The following is a 22,286-nucleotide window of genomic DNA, read 5'->3' on the forward strand; positions in this document are numbered from 1 at the left end:
CTTCAAAACAGTATTTGAAATTCCCACCTAAAGAGTGACATCAGCTACTACGGTATGGTGGAGTCTCCAAAAACACTATCATGAAGCTATTTGGTAAATGCAATTAGTCACACAAGCCAGCATCAACAAACTAGCCCCATAAAGCCTGTTGTTCATTAGGAATAAGGCTGGTCAGTAAATGAGGGCAACACGTGACATGAACACCTGCCTGCAGAGAAATACAGCCTCATTACTGAGGAGAAAGGGACCGGGATTGAGCATCATAAACAGTGTTGTGAGGAATTTAAGTTCTGCGGAATATCCCTTTAAGGAATGTGTGCCTCTGCCTCAGTCACTGACTCCAAACCTCAAACGTGTGGTTTTGGCTGCCTTCGGACCTCCGAGCGGCCTGAGCTGTGCAATTTCAGGACAAACATGTGGTCCCACTTCCATCCTCTGAGTTCACCTCAGGGCCGCGTGACACCCCATACCCGACTCCCACCCGAAACCCCTAACCTCTCCCCCGGGGCCGCCCACCCCAACGAGCCATTCCAGCTCTGTTAGTTCTTATTAAGGATGTTTGGGTTGATGCTTTAAATCCCTCCTACTTAAGCAAAACATCATTTGAGAAGAAAGGAGGCTTATTTGGAGAGGGCGGCGCGCCTGGATGTGTTTGGGGATAGTTGTGTATTGTTTCAGCTGGGTGGAATGAGGCTGGTAAAAACACGGCTCAGTCTTTGCAAGCTTTAAATGATAATCCTAATTATCCAAGCTAATCGAGTCTTCTTTTGACAGTGATCCAAAGATTACCATGAAACCAGTCAAGCAGATATCACACAGAATCAAACAATAAATGGATTATTCCTTAATCAGACATCCTTTAACAGGAACCAATAACACAGCACTCTCAATTAAGTTTGCGTGTAGTCACAGCAGGAGAAAAATCATAACATCCAGCTGGATTTCTAGACAGTTTTCCTCATTTGCACCTAAAAATATGCACATAGAGAAAGCTTGACAAGGTTTTGAGGGCCTCATGTGCCCCCAGGGTCATGGAATTAACCTTGCACATAGATTACCATGGAAAATTCACACTAACCTTTTGAACCTCTCCTGTTTTGCCCAGTTTTACTGCCTTCATTTATGTCGGCTAGGCTTCCCAGGTAATCTCATTTTTGTCTGTTTTGCCTTAAGTACTATAAATGTTCTAGGATAAATTTTATCATTACTTCATTAGTTAAAGATGACATTTAACTATAAAAGTAAAATAAACGAGCCTAGCTATTCAGAACTTTTTCCACCTTCAATGTAACCTATAAAACAGACATTTCAATTGAAACAAAAACAAGACTAACAGAGACTTATACTTCATTAAGGAACATTTTTCTGTCACATTTCAAGGACATTTCCTGTGTACAGTCCTCTTCAGGCCAACCCACAGATATTCAGCAGGATTCAGGTCTGGACTCCAGCTGAGCCAGTCCAAAACGTTTATCTGTTTCTAGTGAAGCCAGTCTTTGGTAGACTTGCATGTACAGTACAGTGCATAAGTTTTAGGCATGCTTCGCCTAAAACAAACAAGCTACCTGGGGTCAACCATCAGGCAAGAAGGAGGACAGGCACAACACCGGCTCTGGATGTCTTTGCATATCACCAAGGGCATGGGAAAATAATCTCTTGAAAAAATAGAGTCCACACCTTTAGGGCAGAGTAAGCAGCAGGTGTGGCAGGTACGCTTGCGTCTGGGCAGGCACTGGGGCTGCCACGAGCCCTCGATCGTGCTGTGGATGTCCCAAGGGCCCAGAAACCAACAGTGGTCTTTGGGTGTATTACCAGAGTTGAAAAGGCCAGGACAAAAGACATGCCGTTGAGCTTAACCTTGGCTGCCAAGCGTCACACATGTGTTGGCAAGTGTTGAGCCTGACTCTGACTCTCACCAGACATACAAAGACTACAAGGAAAAGCAAAGTGAAGCAAAGTTGCTGCAGCTTCATGCTTAAAGTCTGTTTTTGTTCAGATTGAACTGGTCCACTTCCACTCCGGTATGATGAGTTCTGTTTCAACAACTTGTTAGTTTACCTTCTTCCTGTTGATTATGCTAACAGGATGAAAGCTAAATGATGAAAACACTGATGAACTTTACATCACATTAAATTTATTAAATATATTTATTTTTGGTATTAATAAAATGAAAGCCATGTCCGCAGCTTATGGCGACATCATGGACTTCCAGGTCAAAGCAAGGCACAGAAACTGTGCACAGTTTGCACAGAATTTCTCATCATATCTACTGAAGTTCATACGTGCAAGAGGAAATGGATCTCCAACGGCAGCATCTCGGAGTAGTACTGTATGTTTAAGCAATAATTAGTGATTGCAAATAAAATGGCCGATATTGCAATTTGCAAATGTGAAAATGATATAATCCATAAATGGTATTATGACTCACCTGGCTTGGTTATCAAGGAAAAGCAGAGAATAATGTTAAGGAGCATAAATACATATAAAACCTGGAGTTTTTACAGCACTGCTCTCAAAATCCAAAGAATAAAAGTTTTCCCTTTTTTTGAAAATAAAGCTTCTTCTACAAAGTGCATTAATGGCACTCTTGAAAACTTAAAAGGCCTTTCTGCAGGCAATTTTGTAAATCTTTCAATTATTACTTAAAACAACAATATTTGCAGCCCTTTAGTGATTGCAGTTACCCGGCCTGACCACTTGATTGCACAATTTTTAATCCATAACAAGTTATTTTTTCTGTGGTTAAATTCATGTTAACAATCTTTAATCCACCTATCAAAAGCAGTTTTTAATGCAAAAGAGGGGGGTTTTAAAATGTGATAAAAGAACACAATCAATTGAAATTAACAACTGATATTCTGAATTGATATTTTTTATGTTTACTTCTGTTTATATTCCGAAACAACACAACAACATGGTGTTACTGAAGCTCTTCATGGCTGGGAAACACTCAAGATTTCTGCCCCTTTCTTCCTCGCTGTGCAGGTGGGGGGTAAAATCTTATCATCAACAGTCCTTAAGGTTAAAACTTTAAGAATAACACCCAGGTTGACAAATACCAGAATTCCCCTTTCAGTAAGAGTGTGAAACAAAACCAGATGTCTCAGTTAAAGTTAATAAACTGCCAGTTTGAGAATAGTTAAAGTATGCACCCCTCAGGGCAGCCGTCTGAGACTATTGTCAGGACTAACACTGAGATTTCATCACAACCCAGCCCTGTTCTCCTTTTACACCTCATACAGTCGATGTGTAGCGGCATGTGGGCCATCGAGAGCAAACCGCCCCCCCACCCCCCCCACCCCACCCCACCCCGAAAGCCAGTGCCTCAATGCCTTCGTCATTCCAGACACGGACATAAAAACCTCCACAATGATCACAGATGTGGCTGAGCCTTTGATGCGGTCTGTAATCTACAGAAACACTATGGCTGCTATAGCCGGGAGGGAGTGGGTCAGGAATTCCTCAGCTCTGTGCCCCGTGTGTGTTGATGAGACTGTAAAAGGGCGTTTTGACACTGATAAAACATGAGGATAAAATGATTTCATGATTCAGTGAAGTGTCGCTCAGGCTGTGAAGTGAGAAGAGCTTTTTATATGATGGCATTAAAGGTCTGAAGTAAAACTGCAACAAACAAAGACTGAATACAGACTTTTAAAGACTCAAGTCTGACACATCCAAAGGCCCATTTGGGACTAAAGAATAATGCAAGGGCTGATTATTAGGCAATTACCTACAAGATTTCACCAAGCTTTCTGTTGACATTATTTTCATCCGTGAATCTAGTGGCCATTTCTGAAAGTATCAGATGATGGGGCAACCTTCTGTTATTGGGGCAACTGAAATACCTTGGTAAGCAAGGGTGTAACAGTATTTAGTCATCCTGAACCATCACCTTCTAGACATCATGGTTCAGTGTATGCATTTACATGACAAATATGTCTAAATGGAGAAAAAGGCAGATGCACATTGCCACCAAACAGCATCTATACCCCAATCCAGGCCTTCCCTGGAGTTCCCAGGGCCAGCTGCTGAGAATCATTCCCACAGCATGATGCTGCCACCACTGTGCTTCACAGTGGGGATGGTGTTGGTGGTGGTGTGCAATGTTTCAACAAGAAATCTTAACTTGAGTTGGACAAAAAGTGTACGGGAGACTCCATGGTCAAGTGGAAGGAAGTTCTTTGGTCTTATGAGGCCAAAATGAAGCGCTCTGGCCATCAGACAAGACGCTATGTTTGGCAGACACCAAACACTGCAAATCACCACTAACAAACCACACCCACTGTGAAGCACAGTGGTGGTAGCATCATGCTGTGGGGATGCTTCTCAGCAGCCAGCCCTGGTACGCTTGTAAGGGCAGAGGGTAAAATGAATGGGGCAAAATATGGGAATTTCTTGGGTAGGAACGTTATTCAGTCTGCAAGAGCACTATGGCTTAGGGAGAAGAGCAAAGGCTACACAGAAGTGGTTTAAAGACAACAAAGTGACGGTTCTGGAGAGACTGAATCAAAGCCCGTACCTCAATCTAATAGAGAATTTGTGGCTTGACATAAAAAAGGATGTTTGTACCTGATTTATGCACAACCTGACGGAGCTTGAGCAGTTTTGCAAAGAAGAATGGAGTAAATTTGCAGTGTCCAGATGTGCAAGCCTGATTGAGACCTATCTTCACTGCACATGGAAATAATATTATGTCCGTTTTACATAATGTGGAAGCAAAGATTTAGGAAAGGAAGAGATTTCTTGGAAAGCAATTTATGACTACCTTACATCAAACAGTTAAGATGACAGGATACTGCTGAGAGTCCTCTAGAAACATTTTCAACACTAAAGAGTTGCCAGCAACAATGGCATTTCTTTTTCAGTTGTCTGAAGGATGGCCAATATCATTTTTCTTCTCTGATTAATCTGACATTGATCCTGTCTGAGCTCGGTTATCTCACATTACCAGGGGACTGGAGTGGTTGTCTATTAAACTAAAATACTTACTCCATGTCTTAACAGACAAAAACAACCAGTGTGGTAACCAAAGAGGCATCAGAGGCTGAGCATATGTCCAAGTTGAGACAAAGGATTAGCTTCAATTCCTGGGATTACAGTGATCCCAAAAGGAAATGTGTCAACTCTTTAACCGTCTGCATTACATCACACTCGATGTGTATGTGTTAGCCCCCCCCCCCCCAACAGTTGCCCACCTACCCTTCCTTCCCTCTGACTCGACTAAAGCCTCACTGAGACAGGCTTAGGAGGTAAAGCATTAAAAAACAGATGGAGAATCAGAGATGACTTGAAGAGACATTCACAAACAGTTGACTTAACAAAAGGTTGTGACAATAAACCAATTAAGCCTCTAACACTATTAACCATGAATCAGCTCCGTCTCCAATTCAGTCCTAGGTAAACAGAGGGCAAAGGACAAGTACACAGACACTCTAAGCTCTAAAACAAACCTCCCCTCCTTTCCCCTGAACCAGTCTCACTTCTGGTGTTAAAGCCTGAAACTGGGAGCCACCTGCTGTGGATTCTCAGCCAGTTTTGCACAGATGAGCCGCATCTCAACACTCAGGTCTCAGTCAGGAGATATGACAGAGGAGGGGGAGAATGAGAGGCACTCTGAGATACAGACATGGTCCTGCAGCAGGACAATGAAATTTAACCATTGTTATATGCAGATCATGCTGAAGCAGTTTTAGAAATGCATGTCAAGCTTTTGCTGTATCATTAAAGTAACCATAATCTGGGTTACACCAGGGTTAGGGTTGAAAACAGATTGAAAACACGCAGATCTATGACGTTATATTTTTATAATGTCTCCTCTTTGTGTTATTTATGTTGGGGCGGCAGTAAATTAGTCTGATGGACTTGGTTGGGAACTGGTGTGTTGCCAGTTCAAGGCCCAATCAGTAGGAGTGCATGATAAATAAATCATATATCAGCCTTAAAGAACAGTAAAATACACAACCATTCAGTCATGCTTACTCACCACATCTACTCCTTATTTCACCATAAAGGAGCTGACTATTTTTATTTCAACAGATTATTTTCACATGCCTCTTGTAATATACAAGGACATCCAGAGCAGGACTGGGGTTGTGTCAGTCCTCATTCCCACCCAGTGGTGCCCCCTGGCAGCTTACGTGCCACACCTATGCCTTACATCAGCCAAAATTTTTTGCCCAATCATGCCTTAAGTCTTGTACTTGTTGACATGTATTTTACAAGTCAAATTTTGGTCAAACTAACACAATAATGCAACTTCCTCTTGCTACTGAGTGGGTTAGACTGCTCAGCTTGGAGGCTGGCTATCTTAGGGGATAATTAGAAAACCGATGCCATGATTTCCTCTCTCAACCTGCGTCAGATTAACTCTTTTTTCAAGGAGAATTCTGACTACTGTTGGCAGAGGTTGTCCAAAGCACAAGGGCAACAGGGCTAACATGCAAAACAGCACTACAGATGCAAATGCAAAGATTGCCCCAACTTGATAGAAATTAAGGGATTTTGCTGCAGTTGTTTGACAACTTAATATCTTTTTCCTTGACCTCCCAGACCTTATATTTAATGTGGTGTTAATCTTGTACACCATTTTAAGCTATAAAGTTTTAACAAAAAGAAATGAAAGTAAATGTACGGTGAATTATTTAGCCTGAAAAGTATCCAAACGTGCAACTGCTCCTCCTAAATCTGAGTCCAAGTAGCTGTAAAGCCTAGAAATAGCTGCCTCACTAACACAGCTCCCTGTGCTGTTAGAGTCCCTTATCTCTGCTGCGTAGTGTCCTTGGAGGTTACAGCTGCAGCGCAAGGACAGCTGGCTGCAAAGCAGGACAGTGAGCAGAGAGGAGGGGAGTCTGCAGTTAGTGTCCTGCCAACTTCCAAGAGCTCAGATTCCCAAATCCACAACCAGAGAAACCTATCAACACAGCCTGCTAACAGAAACCTCAGCTCTGCCTCGAGTCGCTGCTCTTACCTTGGCTGCAAAACTTGACATGAGTCAGGTAATTCGAGATCCACGGGTTCCGATACATTTTGGCAAAAAAAGTCGGAGGACGAGATAAGACAGGAAAGAGGTGGAAAGAAGGGTTTTAAAAAGAGGGTCAGATGCCGAAGAGGGGATGCAGCCGACAAAAAGCAATTTGTCAGTGCTCCGGGACGGAGACAGAGAGAGGAGGGGAGTCAGGTAGCATTAGAGAGGCAGAGGGAGGGGTGAGAGTAGAGAGAGACGTCCCAGCCGCAGTGCCGGTACAAGCAGAAGTGGTCCTGGTAGGCAGAGAGAGGAGCTGGGATTCTGTAGCTGCCCCTACTGATGTCCTCTCCTCTGTCTGCTTCCTCTCGCTAACAGCTATAGGCTAACCAATGCCCACTACAGCAACCTGCAGGGCTGAAAGCTGCTCAGCATGCACTAAGCTCATTAGCAGAGGCATGTAAATTAGGCCCCATCCTTACTACTGACTGTAGCAAAGTGTCCTGCATGTTTAAGAATGAGCCCCACAGGCTGGATGAAGAAGAAAAACAGTGCAAATGTGTGTGTGAGAGAGACAGAGATAGTTAAGAGAGTCCCAGGAGAGTGCTGCCTTCCCTTGGCTCACACACATGAGCGGCATGCCAAAGAAACCAGTGCGTCAGACAAGGAAGGGAGAGAGAGAAAGAGAGAGAGATACACAGGCAGGGTGTGGAAATGAAGAAGTGAGCAGGGGAAGAGGAGAAAGTTAAAATGACCCTCTCAGCCAGATGAGAAATTCCAGTCATCTCTCAGCGGGGACAAAATAAAAGCAGCAGCACGCAGGGAGAGAGAGAGAGAGAGAGAGAGAGCGAGAGAGAGAGAGGCGAGGTGGGAGGGACAAAGAGCAAGAGTGAAACAAAGTAAAGAAGAGAAAGACAGACAGAGCGTGCAAATAGTAGCAAGGAGAATCTTAGAGTTATCATATGCTTAACACTTTGACAGTCCTGCTCGTCTCCTTATACATTATAAAGACCTCAAGCAGTCACTTTGACTGTTTTCTCATTTTTAATGTGTTAAACATGACTTTTCCTAAAAGTATCAGCATGTTAATCTTAAATGTTGTTTTATAGCAGTGTCCCCCCCCCAACCCAAACATGTACCTAAGAAAGGCGAAGCCCCCCCAGGACCCAAGAGAGAAGAAAAAGTGAAACACATGCCACCAAGAACCAACATAAATTTGAATTGTTTCCCTGATAAAGCCCTAAAAAAGGCCGATGCATGCTTTTCTTTGCATGTACACCTTATTTACTGCTCTATCATGGTTTTAATCAATATTTGCAAATCTAATGTTGGCAGCCTCAGAGCAGACAGAGCCTTGCAACCCCCCTGAGGTCTCTGGCACCCCCCTAAGGGGGTTCCAGACCCCAGGTTGGAAAACCAAGGGTCTAAAGGGACATACATCTTTGGCAAGGTTAAGAACCATGGATAACCTCCAAGAAACTTAGATTCAAACCCCTTATCTCTTTTTTAGGCAGATTAGAGATGGGAATGAAGAACCAGTTCCAGTTGAGAACTGGTTCCAACTGGTTCAATCCATCGGCATCATTTTAATTTAATCCTAATGGTTCCCTTAACAATGCCTTACTTCAGTGTGCCTTGAACAACATAGCCTCAGGAGAGGCAGTCAGCAAAGAGAGCAAGAACAGAGAAGTGAAGGAAGTAAAGATGGTGGACTGTCACACTGAAGCGGTCAAAAGTGTTGCTTCGTTTCTAAAAAAAAAAAAAAAAAACCCACAAATGAGCACGAACTTCTGTTGAATATGATTTCGTTCAAGGCATACATCTTTTTGCACAAGAACTGTTAATTTTGTACTAAATTTCAATTTTAATACATCCAGAGATCTAGGATCCAGAAATTAGTTTTATATCTAAGGTTTTATCTTCTCAAGAAAATGAGCTGTCGTATTCTAATTAGAGTTCAGAGATTGAGGATCCAGAAAGCAGTTTGCTTTAACAGAAACATTTCCAATAAAAAATAGTATATTTGTGTATTTTAGCATGTTCTCCTCCCAAACACTTGATGTTTAACATTTTTAGTTATCAAAACTGTTTATCATAGCCAGTAATTGCTAGGAGTCTGTTGCTCTTGTTCTTCTTTCACCATTATTGCTCATTTGCACATCTTTAAATTGCACTTCTTGCATTACTTGGTATTAATTTTACATGTTTGAGCTCTTGACTGAACTTTTGTTAGTGATTTTGTGTATCTGTACGGTGTTTCTTATATTGTGTTGTTTTTATTATGTCTGACTCCTAGGCTTTTAATTGGATCTTATTCTCACTGCTGCTGATGTCCTTGTGTACCTTGTTTTTTTGTGTGCTCCCGCTGCAACACTAATTTCCTTTTGTGGGACAATAAAGAGATTCTGATTCTGGTAATTTAAGTGTGCTTGTCACTGACTCTCACTGAAGGTGGCATACATCTAGTTTAGTTTTCAGAGAGATAGAGACTCAATAAAATTTGAGCTGCTAGCAGTGAAAACCGATACAGTCTACTTTTTCCAAAAAGAAAATTCACTGGAAGCAATCGATAAAGAATTGGATCAATAAGAAGAATCAATAATGGCACTGATATCAGTAAAATCTTATCAATCCCATCTCTAGTGCAGATGGCCTAGTGATTCAGTCATGTCCCATATATGCAGGCAGTCCAGGTTCAAGTCCAACCTGCAGCTCCTTTCCTGCATGTTCCTCCCTCACTGCTCTACCAACTGTGGCTCACTAGGTGGCGTAGGTAGAGCCAGTCGCCTCGCAACTGGGAGGATGACAGTTCAATCCCCACCTCCTGCAGTCACATGCCGATGTGTCCATGGGCAAGACACTTCACCCCAATGTGTGTCCACTGTTCCGTTGGTGGCGTGTAAATGGGTATACACACATTTGAATGGGATTAACTAATACTGATGGCCAATACTCCATAGAAACCTCTGCCATCAGTGTGTGAATGAGGAGTGAATAGCACGAAAGAATATTTGATGGACACTCTTCAATAGTGTGTGCATCCCATGCAAACAAACAGTGATAGTCCCTGAGTCATGGTGTGTATAAAACTATTTCCTGGTTTTATTTCAGTGCAAGTGATTGCCGAGATCTAAACACGAGCATGCATATGCACACCTCAACTATGCATGAATGTGATAATGACGTGCTTATCATTGCACTGACAGGGAATGCAGAAAAGCTGGCACAGAGCCTGCACTGCTTTTCAGACACTGCAGAGAAAACTGCAGATCTTATCTTTCTCCAAAGCAAAAGCTGTCACCACCAAACACCCTGACTGCAACATTAAACAGACGTCGCAGCTGAAGAAAGGATCAGAAAAGCTATTAAAAGAAACCAGAGACTGCTATTCTTTTTCTTTAATTCACACAAATCTCAATCTACTTCCTCTTAACTCTTTATAAATGTAAGCCAGGTTGTTGGACTGCAAAACAGACCACTCTTATCACATCATAACAATTGTTAAATCTCATAAATCTGTCCCGCCTCACCATTGCTGGGCTGCACAGGTGTTCTCACACGCAGTCTGTCTAAATGTCTGGGCTGTGTTTAAACCTCAGAGGTGGCAAGTTTGGATCTTTTTCTGAGATGAGCTCATCTAGCTCAGCATGTGAATCACACACAGACACACATGCATCACAAACCTGCCAATTCACACTCGGGGCGACTGGATGGGAAGAAAGCTACCGGCACCCAACTTTTAACTGTGTTATTTTAAGCTGCAGCCTTCAGGGTAAAACTGTACCTCATCAAACTACTGCCAGCCTGCCAGGAGAAGAACATAAATAAGCAAGCTGGAGAGGCAAAAATTAAAATGAGACAAGACTTCCTTCAATTTTAATCGTCTTACTGAAATGTCCATCAATATTTGAAAAATGAAATGACATCTCCTTTAAATTCAATTAATTCCACAGTGATTCAAAACAACATCAGAGTAACTCTGTGACTGTTGAGTGGTCATCAGAATGAGTCTGTGACTGTTTTCATCAGAGTAACTGGCTGTTTGCTGTAGGGCTGGGCAATTAATCAAAAATTAGATTACATCACAATGTTGCCTGCTGCAATTTTCAAATCGCAAGTTGCAATATTTCTTTAACCTGAGATTTATTTCAAAATACCGTTTTAAAACAGTAGCAGAGATGTCATGCAATCACTCAAGACCCACTTTTATATAGATTAGTCTATATAAAATCCTCCTTTTTTTCATTTTTGCACATTTTTCTGATTAAATACGAGGATGACATAAAAATAATCATTCCCTTAAATACAATAATTCATATCCAATTTGTAATACAAGTGAAAATCATCACAATTGGATATTTTTTCAAAATTCTTCAGCCCTAGTTTTATCTAATATTGTGTTGGTTATAATATATAATGATTTGTTGCTTGTGTTTGTTGGAAAATACATAAGATGAGGAACTTAAGAAATAATTGCATATCAAATCCCAATCGCAACACTGGGGAAAAATATTGCAATAAGATTATTTTCCCAAATCTGTCAGCCTTAGTTCGCTGTAATTACTTCCCAGAATCAATTAAAACCTACTTCAAAAAACTTTAGTCGGTTTTGCCATGATCATTTTGGGTGTAAATAACTAAATAGTACTTGACTCCACCATGCCATTCCCAACTCTCTCATCCCTTTCCCTCAAAAAAATACAGACTTGTTTTGTTAACCGTCACAAAGACAGTCCTGTGGAATGAGCAAAAATTTACAATAAATGTGTGTCTCTTTCCAACAGCAGCACCACTGCCTGTGTGTGAAGATGTTAAAAAAGTGATGACAAATTTCATGCTGATGATGTCAGGCTAATTTGTCAAACACGACCCCTGGAATTAAAGGGCACACTCATTTATACAGGTGCACCCCAAAAAATTAGAGTAACATGATGATATTCTAATCTTTAAGGATGCACTTGTAATTACTTTCCACATGTAATCAAATCAGCTAAAGCTAACGATGTGTTCACGCTACTTGAGGTCTTTCAAATCAAAGCATGATAACATCCTATCAATGGATATTTAATACTTGCGACTTTGAACATGTGCATTACTTCTGCAAAGCACCTTTAAAGGCATCAAATACAGTCACTGATGATTTTATTCAGGTGCAAACTAAACAAGTCTCATCATTCAAGCTGTCATCATCACCTCTGCATCACCGCCCCCCAGTCATTCACCACCTGGCTGTCTGACCTGTGTGTAATGTTTGTTTCTTCAGCTCATCCTCTGCAGGGATGACATCAGACATACAAAACCAGTTGACACTTTCCACCCTGTCATTAACAACGAAGAGTCTTTATCGCTGCAAGAGGGCAAGACTGAACAGGTACCTGAGATGATGGAACTCTGTCCTTGTTCTCTAATCTTTGTGCAGGATTGTGGGATTTATTCAAACAGTAATTTGGGGCTCTCACACAAGATGGGCATGTTAACAGAGAAGCATTTAGGGACAGCCCAAAGTGACATTTTATTGAGCATTTAGCCATGTCCTAGCATACTGAGTGAGTGTTTAAGCGTGTGCAGCATGCATTAGGATTGTGTAAGGAGTCATTGCAAATCACGGCAAAAGAGTCACACAGCAGGCCAAACAAGAGGAGAACCTGCTGGTGTTTACTCTGAAAGATAGCCCTGGTGTTGCTATGATTAAAAACTTGTCCTTCAAGTCCATGAATCTAATAAGAGAGAAACAAGCCTTCCTATAATGACATTACACATTGACCAGAAAGCTGCCTTAAATGGGTAAAGAGATGACAGCACAGAGAGCAGAAACTGGATCAGAGGTCAATGAGAGCGAAAGCCATCTCTGCTGCCACACTGCAAAACTTTACAAAGCGCTGAAAGTGATCCATCCTTGGAAACTTAAAGACATTTAGGAGAGCATTCCAGGAAACTACACTGACCTCCAAACAGGTTTCAGACACCATTACTGTACACTTGATTTTGGATAAGATTATACATAGTTTGTGCTGATGTTTAAAAGCTGCAATGGTGACATTATGATGCCAAAACACATAAAAGTGCTCTGGACTTAATTAGTCGATCAGTTGATGTCTTATTTAAACCATGTAGATAATGGCAACAACCCCATGCTTTTGTATATTCAATTATGAAAAACTCTAGACAAGTCCAAAAAAATCAAACATTTGTATTGCATGCTTGGAAATGTCATAAGAAGTTCAATATCAGGTTTACTGGTAAGCCAGCATGTAAGAAAAACATCAGAGTCTTTAAATCAAATAGCAGCATGATGAAGACAGTTATATTTAATTTGATAATACTGGAGCCACACCTCTCCACTAATCATCCTCCCAGATGTTCAGTCAGCTCCACACTGTGACTGTCTGCTTTTTCAGCCTGGACAGGCTCACATGTGCAGCCAGTCAGTGGGTCCTAATTAGATAAACACTTCCAGACAGTCCATGTTTGCCCTTGAAATGACCTCTAGTGTTCAGAGGCATCCCAACAGGTCTGCTAGGAGAGGAGAGCTTAATGGCTGCCTCATCTTCCCGCTCAGAGAAACTTTGATAACACAGCAGGACATTGAGAAAGGAGAGAGATAAGTATTAGCAGGGCTCGTCTCTGACTCTAGACTTTTTCACAGCCATCTTAGAAATAAAGTCCAGATTTATAGCGTCCCGGAGGAAAAATATCCGTCCAGTCTGGCAAGAGAGCAGCGGAGGGATCCTGTGTGCACGGCCGTGTCGTCTCTGCAGACACATAACAGAGCCGGAGCCTCTGCAGCATGGTCATAAATCTAGAAGGTTGGGGGGGTGGAGAAGGAAAGGTAAAGATATTCATATGTACACATAATGGGAGTTAGCGGGAGGAAAACTGAGGCTAAAACTCCATTTGCAGTGTTGTTTGATGTTTTAAATGGCATGATGGGATTTCAGCATGCAGCAAACAGTTTCTTTACGTGCCCTTTGACCTTTAAAGAGTAAAAACAGTGTTAGAGAAACGAAATGTTCATCTAAACATGCTAGTGACAACTTTGTCATTTAGAAAATTAAGTTCCTGCTCAGAACCAGCATATATACTAAATTTGAAACATGGACTTGATCCAGCAGAATACAGTTCCTTCAAAGTCCTGAGCAAATCAACTAATTTATAAAGATTTCAACTGTGCACGCAAGTCAACTTTGGCTGATGTGAACGCTCACTTTTTAACCAAAAAAACTACAGAAACATTATAAATAGGACAGGTCTTTACTCAGTTCCAGTAGAGCCATGGTGCAAAATACAAAGCAGGCTAAACACAGGATTAGCAGATATGTGACATAATAGCTATATTGTTTTTAAATGAGTCATGTGCTAATCATGTGAACTGTCTAGATACCACAATAACATAGATGTTAATCAGCAGATTATAAGAGAAAAACAGAAGTTATAAATATTTCAAAGGGAGTTCTGTCCAGATGTTCAAAATTTAGTTGACTTTTAAGAGCAGGAGATAGTTTAAGTGATTGAATTAAGAGATGCAGGGATTTTGAAACTCAGGGCCAATGATTTGAATAACAAAGGATGTATGCGATTAGCCAGGTAAACAGTTGAATACAAATCCCTCAGCACCAAAATGGGCTCAATGCTCTCAGTCAGTCTGAAAGCTGCTGGCCTTTCATTTTCAGTGAGGTGTCCTCCATATGCCAAACTTCAAACTTCAAGAAACAAAAACACCAAACTTAGACAAGTCTTTGAAATTTAGTAGTCACAATGGAAATAGGTACACCAAGACATTACTGACCTTCTCCAACCACTGTACAGTTTGTTAACACCCAGAAACACATACACCTCAGCATGGCTTTCCCAAAATAACACAGAGATAAGGGGTCTTAAGTAGGGGTCTCTGTGACTCTAAGAGGTTCAACTATGTGCACCTCAAGGCCTGTCACTGAGCTTAAATTTGTCTCTGGGACATGACGGGCCAACTCTATCCCTCTTTGAGAGCAATAGGAGGACTCAGGTGGCCTATTGTCCGAAATAATAAATGGACATTTTGCTCCTGCTTTTCATCAGTTTAACTCCAACAGTAAGAGTCAAAACTAAAGAAACAGAAAGTGATCTGCATGCTGTCCTCTCCTTTCCTATTTCTGTATCCTGATTAATCAGTAATCTATAAATCAATTCATCACCATCTGCTCTTAAATGATGATGTTACCCTCGAGGCATGAGACGCACCTTAAAACCCTAAAACGCACGCCTGCAATATCTGATTCAAACGCATCCCAGGGGGAAGATACATATACCCGAGTCAGAGCACACTCAAACTGTCTCCAGCTGTTAGATAAACACATGTGTGTACTTTATGTGATACACACTGCACATCTGGTCAGGAGAGAAAACTTCTGCAACTAAATTCTTCCTCGATTCCTGCTCGCCAGGGACTTTTTTCCATCCCTGGATGCTTGAGACACCTTCCCAAGATCTGTCATCCTGAAGGAAGGGAATGCTTAAGTGGTAGAGAGAAAGTAGTGGAAAGATTTTGTCTTATTCCCTATAGAGTCACAACTGCGCAGGGAGAGCCAGCAGGGAAGTGGCTGCCATTGGTGAGGTGAAGCAAATGTAGCTGCAGAGATCAGCGCCTGGCAGGATGCACCTGTTTCCAGAGTAAGAGAGCAGAAATCAGAGGATTAAAAGCAGAAGAAGAAGCCAGGTGAACTCCCAAATGGGTGAGAGAAGAAGCTGCTGGCTACAGCTGCAGAATGAGGTGGCAGTGGAATCAGTGGTAGAGATAGTCATGACAAGGTTCGGGGTTTAAGCACATGAATTATGTGTAGACTGTAAAAAGTATTGGGTTGAAGTCTGAGTGATGTCACCTTTTTGGTTTCCAAAACCAACTTTGAAGCCAATCTGCAGCAGTCACCTATCTGGGCTTTATGGCAGAGTGGCTACACAGAAGCCTCTCCTCAGTGCAAAACCCATGAAAGACAACAGTTTTGCAAATTCCAAACATTCAGTTAGTTACGCAGCTCCTTATAATGCCAGAGCAGATCATGCACTGACTAGTCATAATGACCTGTTGGCTGTCACCTGTTTTTGCTTTGCTAGCAGCACCAGTTATGCCTTATATGAGCACTACAACTCAATGCACACATTTGACAATGACAATGTTCTAAAATCCATTGGATGGCAGAAATGTCATCAGTGATGGTATCGATATCAGTTTACGGCCCACAACTGGAACAGATGCCTCTAGATGTGTTTCATTCAATCCATTAACAAAATGTTTCGAGTTAAGGCTGTTTTGGTGTTGTTTAAACTGTTGACAGTCTGCAGTATGTTCAGCCTCAGGAGCTTGTGTCAGAGCTGGAGTCTGAGGTCAAAGCCAAGGGCAGAGACCTTCGCTGAGTGTCCTCTGTGCTATTAGTGGCTCTTCATAAATCACCACTAATTAGATTCTGAACTCTGACTGGTGGGTTTAAAATAAAAGGAGAGCTGTCATGGAGGAATAAATATGCACTTAAGACCAAGCACGTGAGACCGACAACGCTAAGCCTCCTTCAAGACACTGGGTGCTTCATAAAGCCTGGAGCAGGCTTATGGTGGGCTGCAGACGGTGACACTTAGGTCTCATTTGGGATTCAGACAGGCTGCTTTCAAGGATCTAATTACCCTGCTGTAACATTCATTTAGAAATGTTTGCTGTAAGCTGAATATGATTGGTGCTGGACTGTTGTGGGTCAAAAAGACTTGTTAAAATATGTTCAGGGGCCCTTAAATAGCGCACATTATCTCACTTCATCTGCATTACGTGAAGTATGTCTGCAAACCAAATGGCATAAACCCTTAAGTGATTTTGTAGGGATAAACAATATACAACAAATAAGAAAACTAAAGTAAAAAAAGGTGTCCTTCACAGTCGACTAAAAACACTTTCAATGTTATAAATAAAGGGTCCAAGGCAGCTGAAAAAAAGGAAATCAGAAGCCTTCATTTTGCATGCATTTAAATAAACAGAAAATGCAGTTCCCATTTGCAAACACTTCGTACAGTTCGTTCTGACGAACTCAGTGGCTTCATATGTGGTACTGCAATGGATGCCTCCTATGCAATAAGAAGGTTTGTGAAAATTCATCCCCACTGGATATTCCAAAATCAACTGTAAGTGATATTAGAGAGCGGAAACGTTTAGGAACAACAGCAACTCAGCCACAAAGCGGAAGACCACATAAAATTACAGAGCGGAGTCAACGACAGCTAAAGCATATGGTGCATTCAAGTTGCTGATGTTCTGCTCATTCCATAGCTGGCGTTAATGTCAGCACAAATACTGTAGTGGGAGCTTCATGAAGTGGTTTCTTAAGCCGAGCAGTTGCATGTAAGCGTCAAATCACCATGTCCAATGCAAAGCACACTGTCACTAGACTGTGGAGCAGTAGAAACCTGTTCAGTGAAGTGGCAAACCATGGTTTTCTGTTTGGTCCTCAGATGGATAAGTGTTGGTTTGGCGGATGCTGGGAGAACGTCACCCGTCTGACTGCAGGGCTGTAAAGTCCTCTTATCTCCAGTAAAGGGCTTGCCTCAGCATACAAAGACATTTTGGACAATGCCATGCTTCCAACTTTGCGGCAACAGTTTGGAAAAGACGCTTTTCTATTCCATGACTGTGTCCCAGTGCAAAAAGCAAAGACTTTGAAGACAGTTTGATGGCAAAAACAAAAGAAAAAAAAAAAAAAAGCCTTTCAATAAAGTGTGAGTGTGAGTGTGTGTGTGTGTGTGGGGGGGGACTCCATATTAAAGTAGCTGTATTTTAATACAATGCCATTACATCCTGTTAGTGTACACACTAACACTGGTGCTGCTGCTAGAAACAAACACACTGTTAAGGTATTAAAACATGCACTCATTACAGCATCGTCTTCATAACAGTAAACGAAGCAATAATGTGGCTACTGTTAGATACTCTAGGATACCCATTCCTAGTGCAAACCTCAAACTTCAGTCCTCAAAACATACTTAGGTTTGAGAAATTGCCATTAATTGTAATTTCCATTATATGTTAGCATTAAGCTTACAAACTCATATCATGGTCCATCAGAGAGAAATTCAGATTTTGTTTGGATGGCTAATTATGATAATCAATGACTGATTCTTTGAAATGCACATCCCTACAGCAGAGCAGACTGATATGAGACACTGTCCATGTCCAGCTATGGTGACAGCAACATCAACAGTCCAGGCCCTATTTAACCTGCCCTTCTGTGTTTGGTCAACCCTGACTGTTGACATGAGGACGTCCAGACTAAAATTAGGCTTTGAACAGCAGCATGAGGCATGTTCAGTAAACGTGTTTCCATCAGGGAAACATTATTCACAGTGCAACCATTTCCCCACGTGGTCATTGGTGTTTGAAGGCCTTGATGTCTCCTTTGAAAAACATCTCCTGACAAACTGAGAAGAACTGTCTCTCCTTTACAGGTGAATAAGCCATCAGAGGGAGAGCTACACTCCCCAGAAGGAAAATAAAACAGCCATGACTGTGGCTCTTCAAATGATAACTTGTACTCAGACAGAGCACAGAAACATCAATCCCCTATGAGCACAGTGCACTTCCCTTCAACCCAAAGAAGGGATTCATTTCTCTGGATCCGAGCCAAATAAATCACACTGACACCACTCCGCACAGACAGTCGACACCACGGCTAACAGCTGAGAAAAGTGTCGGTGACACAGATGGAGTGACAGTAGACAACATAAAACAGAAGACAGAAACAACATCAGTACTCAGTGCCACTCCCCAACAGCCAGAAATCACATCAGACCTTAGCCAATTAAGTAACTGTGAACTAGGCCTCATGTATATTTGGAGCAGCTGGTAAAAATAAACCATCACTCCAGGCATCAGTGGTAAATTATGCATATGAGAGCATATGCACACATCAGTTCTCCTGAGTAATTATAAACACAGTTACATTCTGACTAGGCTTTTGATACCTTGTTATGATCCACAACAGTCTAAATGTACAAAGTTAACTCTGGTGTTGTTATTGAGCCCTATTTCTGGATTATTTAGCTAAAGTTCCTTATTTTAGGACTGCTACAATAGATCACTGGAGGTGCTGGAAAAAAATCAATACAAAGTAAGTGCATTACCCTATATAGACAAAAGTATTTGGCCACCTGACCATTACATCAAAAGTAGGGATGCACTATATTATCGGCAGGATATTGGTATAGGCCGATAATAGCTTAAAAGGTTAATTATCTGTATGGCCGATAATGTGACGTCATAATTAAGCACATGCGATGACGATGGACACGCACCAACGACAAACTCAACATGTTGGCTGAGTGGAAGAATTCTGAGGTGTGGGAACAAGACAGCAAAGCAGCTGCTTGCATCGCTTGTAAAGTACATGTGATGCGAGGAGGAGCTCAACAACACGCCTTTAACACCATCAGTTAAATTTTGCATCTAAAAAAATGTCACCCTTATGACTACAAGAACTTTCTTAAGATAATGAATGACAAAATTCTCTGTTGAACTTTACTTTTCTTTTAAATAAATCCGACAGATAAAAACAAGGTGTCTGCCACTCTTTCAAAGCACAACATGCAAAAATCTCAAAGCTTAACAATTTGTTCTACTAACTTCTTGAAAAAAAATCTTTGTATGTATTTAAAAGCCACTGACAAGTCCGTAATTATTCTCAAGATCTGAAAATAAAATGTTTATCTAGATCTGTCAGGTGAATGAGGCCTGAAGTAAGTGTTCAGAGGTATTTCTGACTAGAAATAAATGGACTGATGTCTGAGTTTTTGCAGGTGTAGCTATTTGTTGTTTTAGCAAGTGCTTCTCCTTATTATCACATCAATAATGTCGAAGAATAGCAGATCAGTGCCAGTCTCGAACGGTCTTGATGGAAAATCCCGAGTTCGGCCAGTCTGAGACCGAGACAAGACAGAGTAATAATGCTCTCGAGTCCAAGACAAGACCAAGACATTCTTGAGACCACATTTTGAATGTCTTGGTCTTGAGACCGTTCTCGTGCACTACAACACTGTATAAAGTAGGGATGCAATTTCACAAACCACCTTAGGTGGTATCCATGACAGTATCACATTTAAGAACAACCCATTTTGAATCACAAATGTTTGCAAATGAAGACAACATGGCTTGGTGCTTGATTTTATACGCCTGTGGGAATAGGACTGATTGACACACCTGATTCAGTGATTAACATCTCAAATTGGTCCAATAGGCAGCTTATTCTATTGCTGAAACATTATATTCAGCAAAATTCAACATATTATAAATGTGAAGACAGTCAAAACAAATCCCATGGTCTTTCCAGTGTTTAGTCAGATCTGTTTGTGCCTGTATGACACACAAAATAATGGTGTTATAATCAAGACTGTCTTGAAAAATACCACAACAACCCTCTGAGTCAGGGTATATTTTAAATGACAGCCAACATGCTGATGGTTATATGGCATTGTGATTAAACCTCTGTGATCTGATAATAATTAAAGACAGAGCTTGAATCAATGGAAAAACTTGTGTAAAATGTGTGTGCCTGCCTGTTAGAGTGTGAGTGTGTCGCCCTGTTAGGCAGTCTCTATTTCTGACTGACTGAGTGAGAGCAGGTGCAGCACAATGAACAACTGTAGTCTCCCCCCGTTGGTCACTCAGCACTGAATGAATCACACATAGGAGCTCAGCAGCACAAAAGTACAAATCTCACTTCAGCTAGTCATTTCTGTAACTCTTGTTTACTCAGATAATCACAAACACGGACAGAGTAAGGATATCCAGTATACATTTCTAGTCCAGAGCTGAAAATGTCAGCATTTAAGTGTAAATATTTTACCAGACAGAGAGTTTGTCCTAAAGACTTTCTGAGCTACTCAAAAAAAGCAGAATCCAAAAAAGGTCTGAAGTTTTAATTAGAGACATAAAAACACTGTGACATAAAAACACTGTGATTCAAATATAATGTCATTATATAATGAAGATTTTCAAGATAAAAGCAGCTACAGAAGCAAAACGTTTTCCATTCAAATAAAAGAATTCTAAAGGTGTCAAACTTTGAAACAGATCCATAAAATCACAAAAAAGTCAAATCAAAGTCATTCAAAACTGACAGACGACTGATCAATAAATGAAAGTCACATACCTTTATAGTTCAGGTAAACTCCTCTTTTGTGTCTTTAAGTTTCCGGTGGGCAAGGTACAACGTTTCTAAAACATTTTCCTGTGTTGTTCAGAGTATGCTCTCGAGTCCCTGAGAAGGTCAGAGCTCTGGAGGCTTGTGGGACAGGACTACTGGGACACAAAGATAGACTGACAGCAGGTCCACAGGCCCTGCCAGCCAGCACCCGCCACCCCCCACCCACTTTCTATCTCCAAGCCTCCTTTAGGGCCGCATGTGTTGTGGCTAGATCCACAGCAGGCATGATCTCGGGAGGGTGGAGGGGCTGGATGGGTGATAAATTTAGAACGGTGCTTTCCCACTTCATCAGGGGCAGGGCCAGATCAATCCAGAGGCCGGAGTGACAAGAGGCCATCAAAAGGCCAATTATCCCAGGGGGTTATGGGAAAGCTAAGACGACAGATGACTGCATCAAAACTAAGCAAGCCACTGTAAAACTCTGTAATAGATCACTAGTAAAGATAAAAGCTATAATAGCCAGCCACAAGATTCAAAACACAGTATTTTAGATTATATATCAAAATAATCATCCTGGACTGTCAGATTTCATATGACAAATTATATCTGATGTTTTAAATCAAATCATCTGACCAATTTTTTAACTGAACTGACACCACACCCTCTACACATCTCTGGAGTGTTGACTCATCATAAAGGCAATTGCTCTTAACAGTTTCATAATAAAGCAATAAAAATAATAGAATAAACAATGACCACCCATCCCTAAAGACCCAAGTAAGTAGAGACGCAACTATTGACTGTTCTGATTGTCGACTTGTCACTGGGTGGATTTTGGGACGATTAGTCAACTAGTCAGTATGCCAAGTTTTCAACAGCCCATTGGCCTCCATAATTCTTAAATGGAACAAGTTTGGCGCAACCATAACTCTTCCATGGTCTTTCTTTTTTTAAAAATACACAACTAGCATAATATCAGGAGAAAGCCAGGTCCTAGCACACTAGACAGACTTTTAATTGTCCTGTTTCCACTGTAAGTATGTTGTCATCATTATTTTATAGCATCAAAGTAAAACTGGCCGGGTAAAAGTAGCGCCATATAATATGATTATTATATTAAAGGATCAATATGATTATATTATCATATTATTATACATATTATGATTATATGA

The 22,286-nt window shown here is 41.2% G+C and overlaps 1 protein-coding gene across 10 annotated transcripts in view; it reads right to left on the minus strand.

Moving 5' to 3' along the window:
• The window catches only part of svila (supervillin a), a 113,647-nt gene that overhangs the window by 67,443 nt on the left and 23,918 nt on the right, over nt 1-22,286 (minus strand). For 3 of the 10 annotated variants that reach the window (XM_041814686.1, XM_041814684.1, XM_041814682.1), the window contains exon 1: nt 6,968-7,709. The exons of 3 other annotated variants lie outside the window; for them this stretch is intronic. In XM_041814686.1, coding sequence (XP_041670620.1) covers nt 6,968-7,025 — 58 coding nt within the window. In that variant the 5' untranslated portion in view covers nt 7,026-7,709. Of the gene's footprint in view, nt 1-6,967; nt 7,712-22,286 lie in introns of those variants that run through there. 4 more of the 10 variants (XM_041814685.1, XM_041814680.1, XM_041814689.1 and 1 more) reach the window with 3 other exon arrangements.

The sequence above is a fragment of the Cheilinus undulatus genome, linkage group 19 (genome assembly GCF_018320785.1).
Source record: "Cheilinus undulatus linkage group 19, ASM1832078v1, whole genome shotgun sequence".
Taxonomy (NCBI): domain Eukaryota; kingdom Metazoa; phylum Chordata; class Actinopteri; order Labriformes; family Labridae; genus Cheilinus; species Cheilinus undulatus.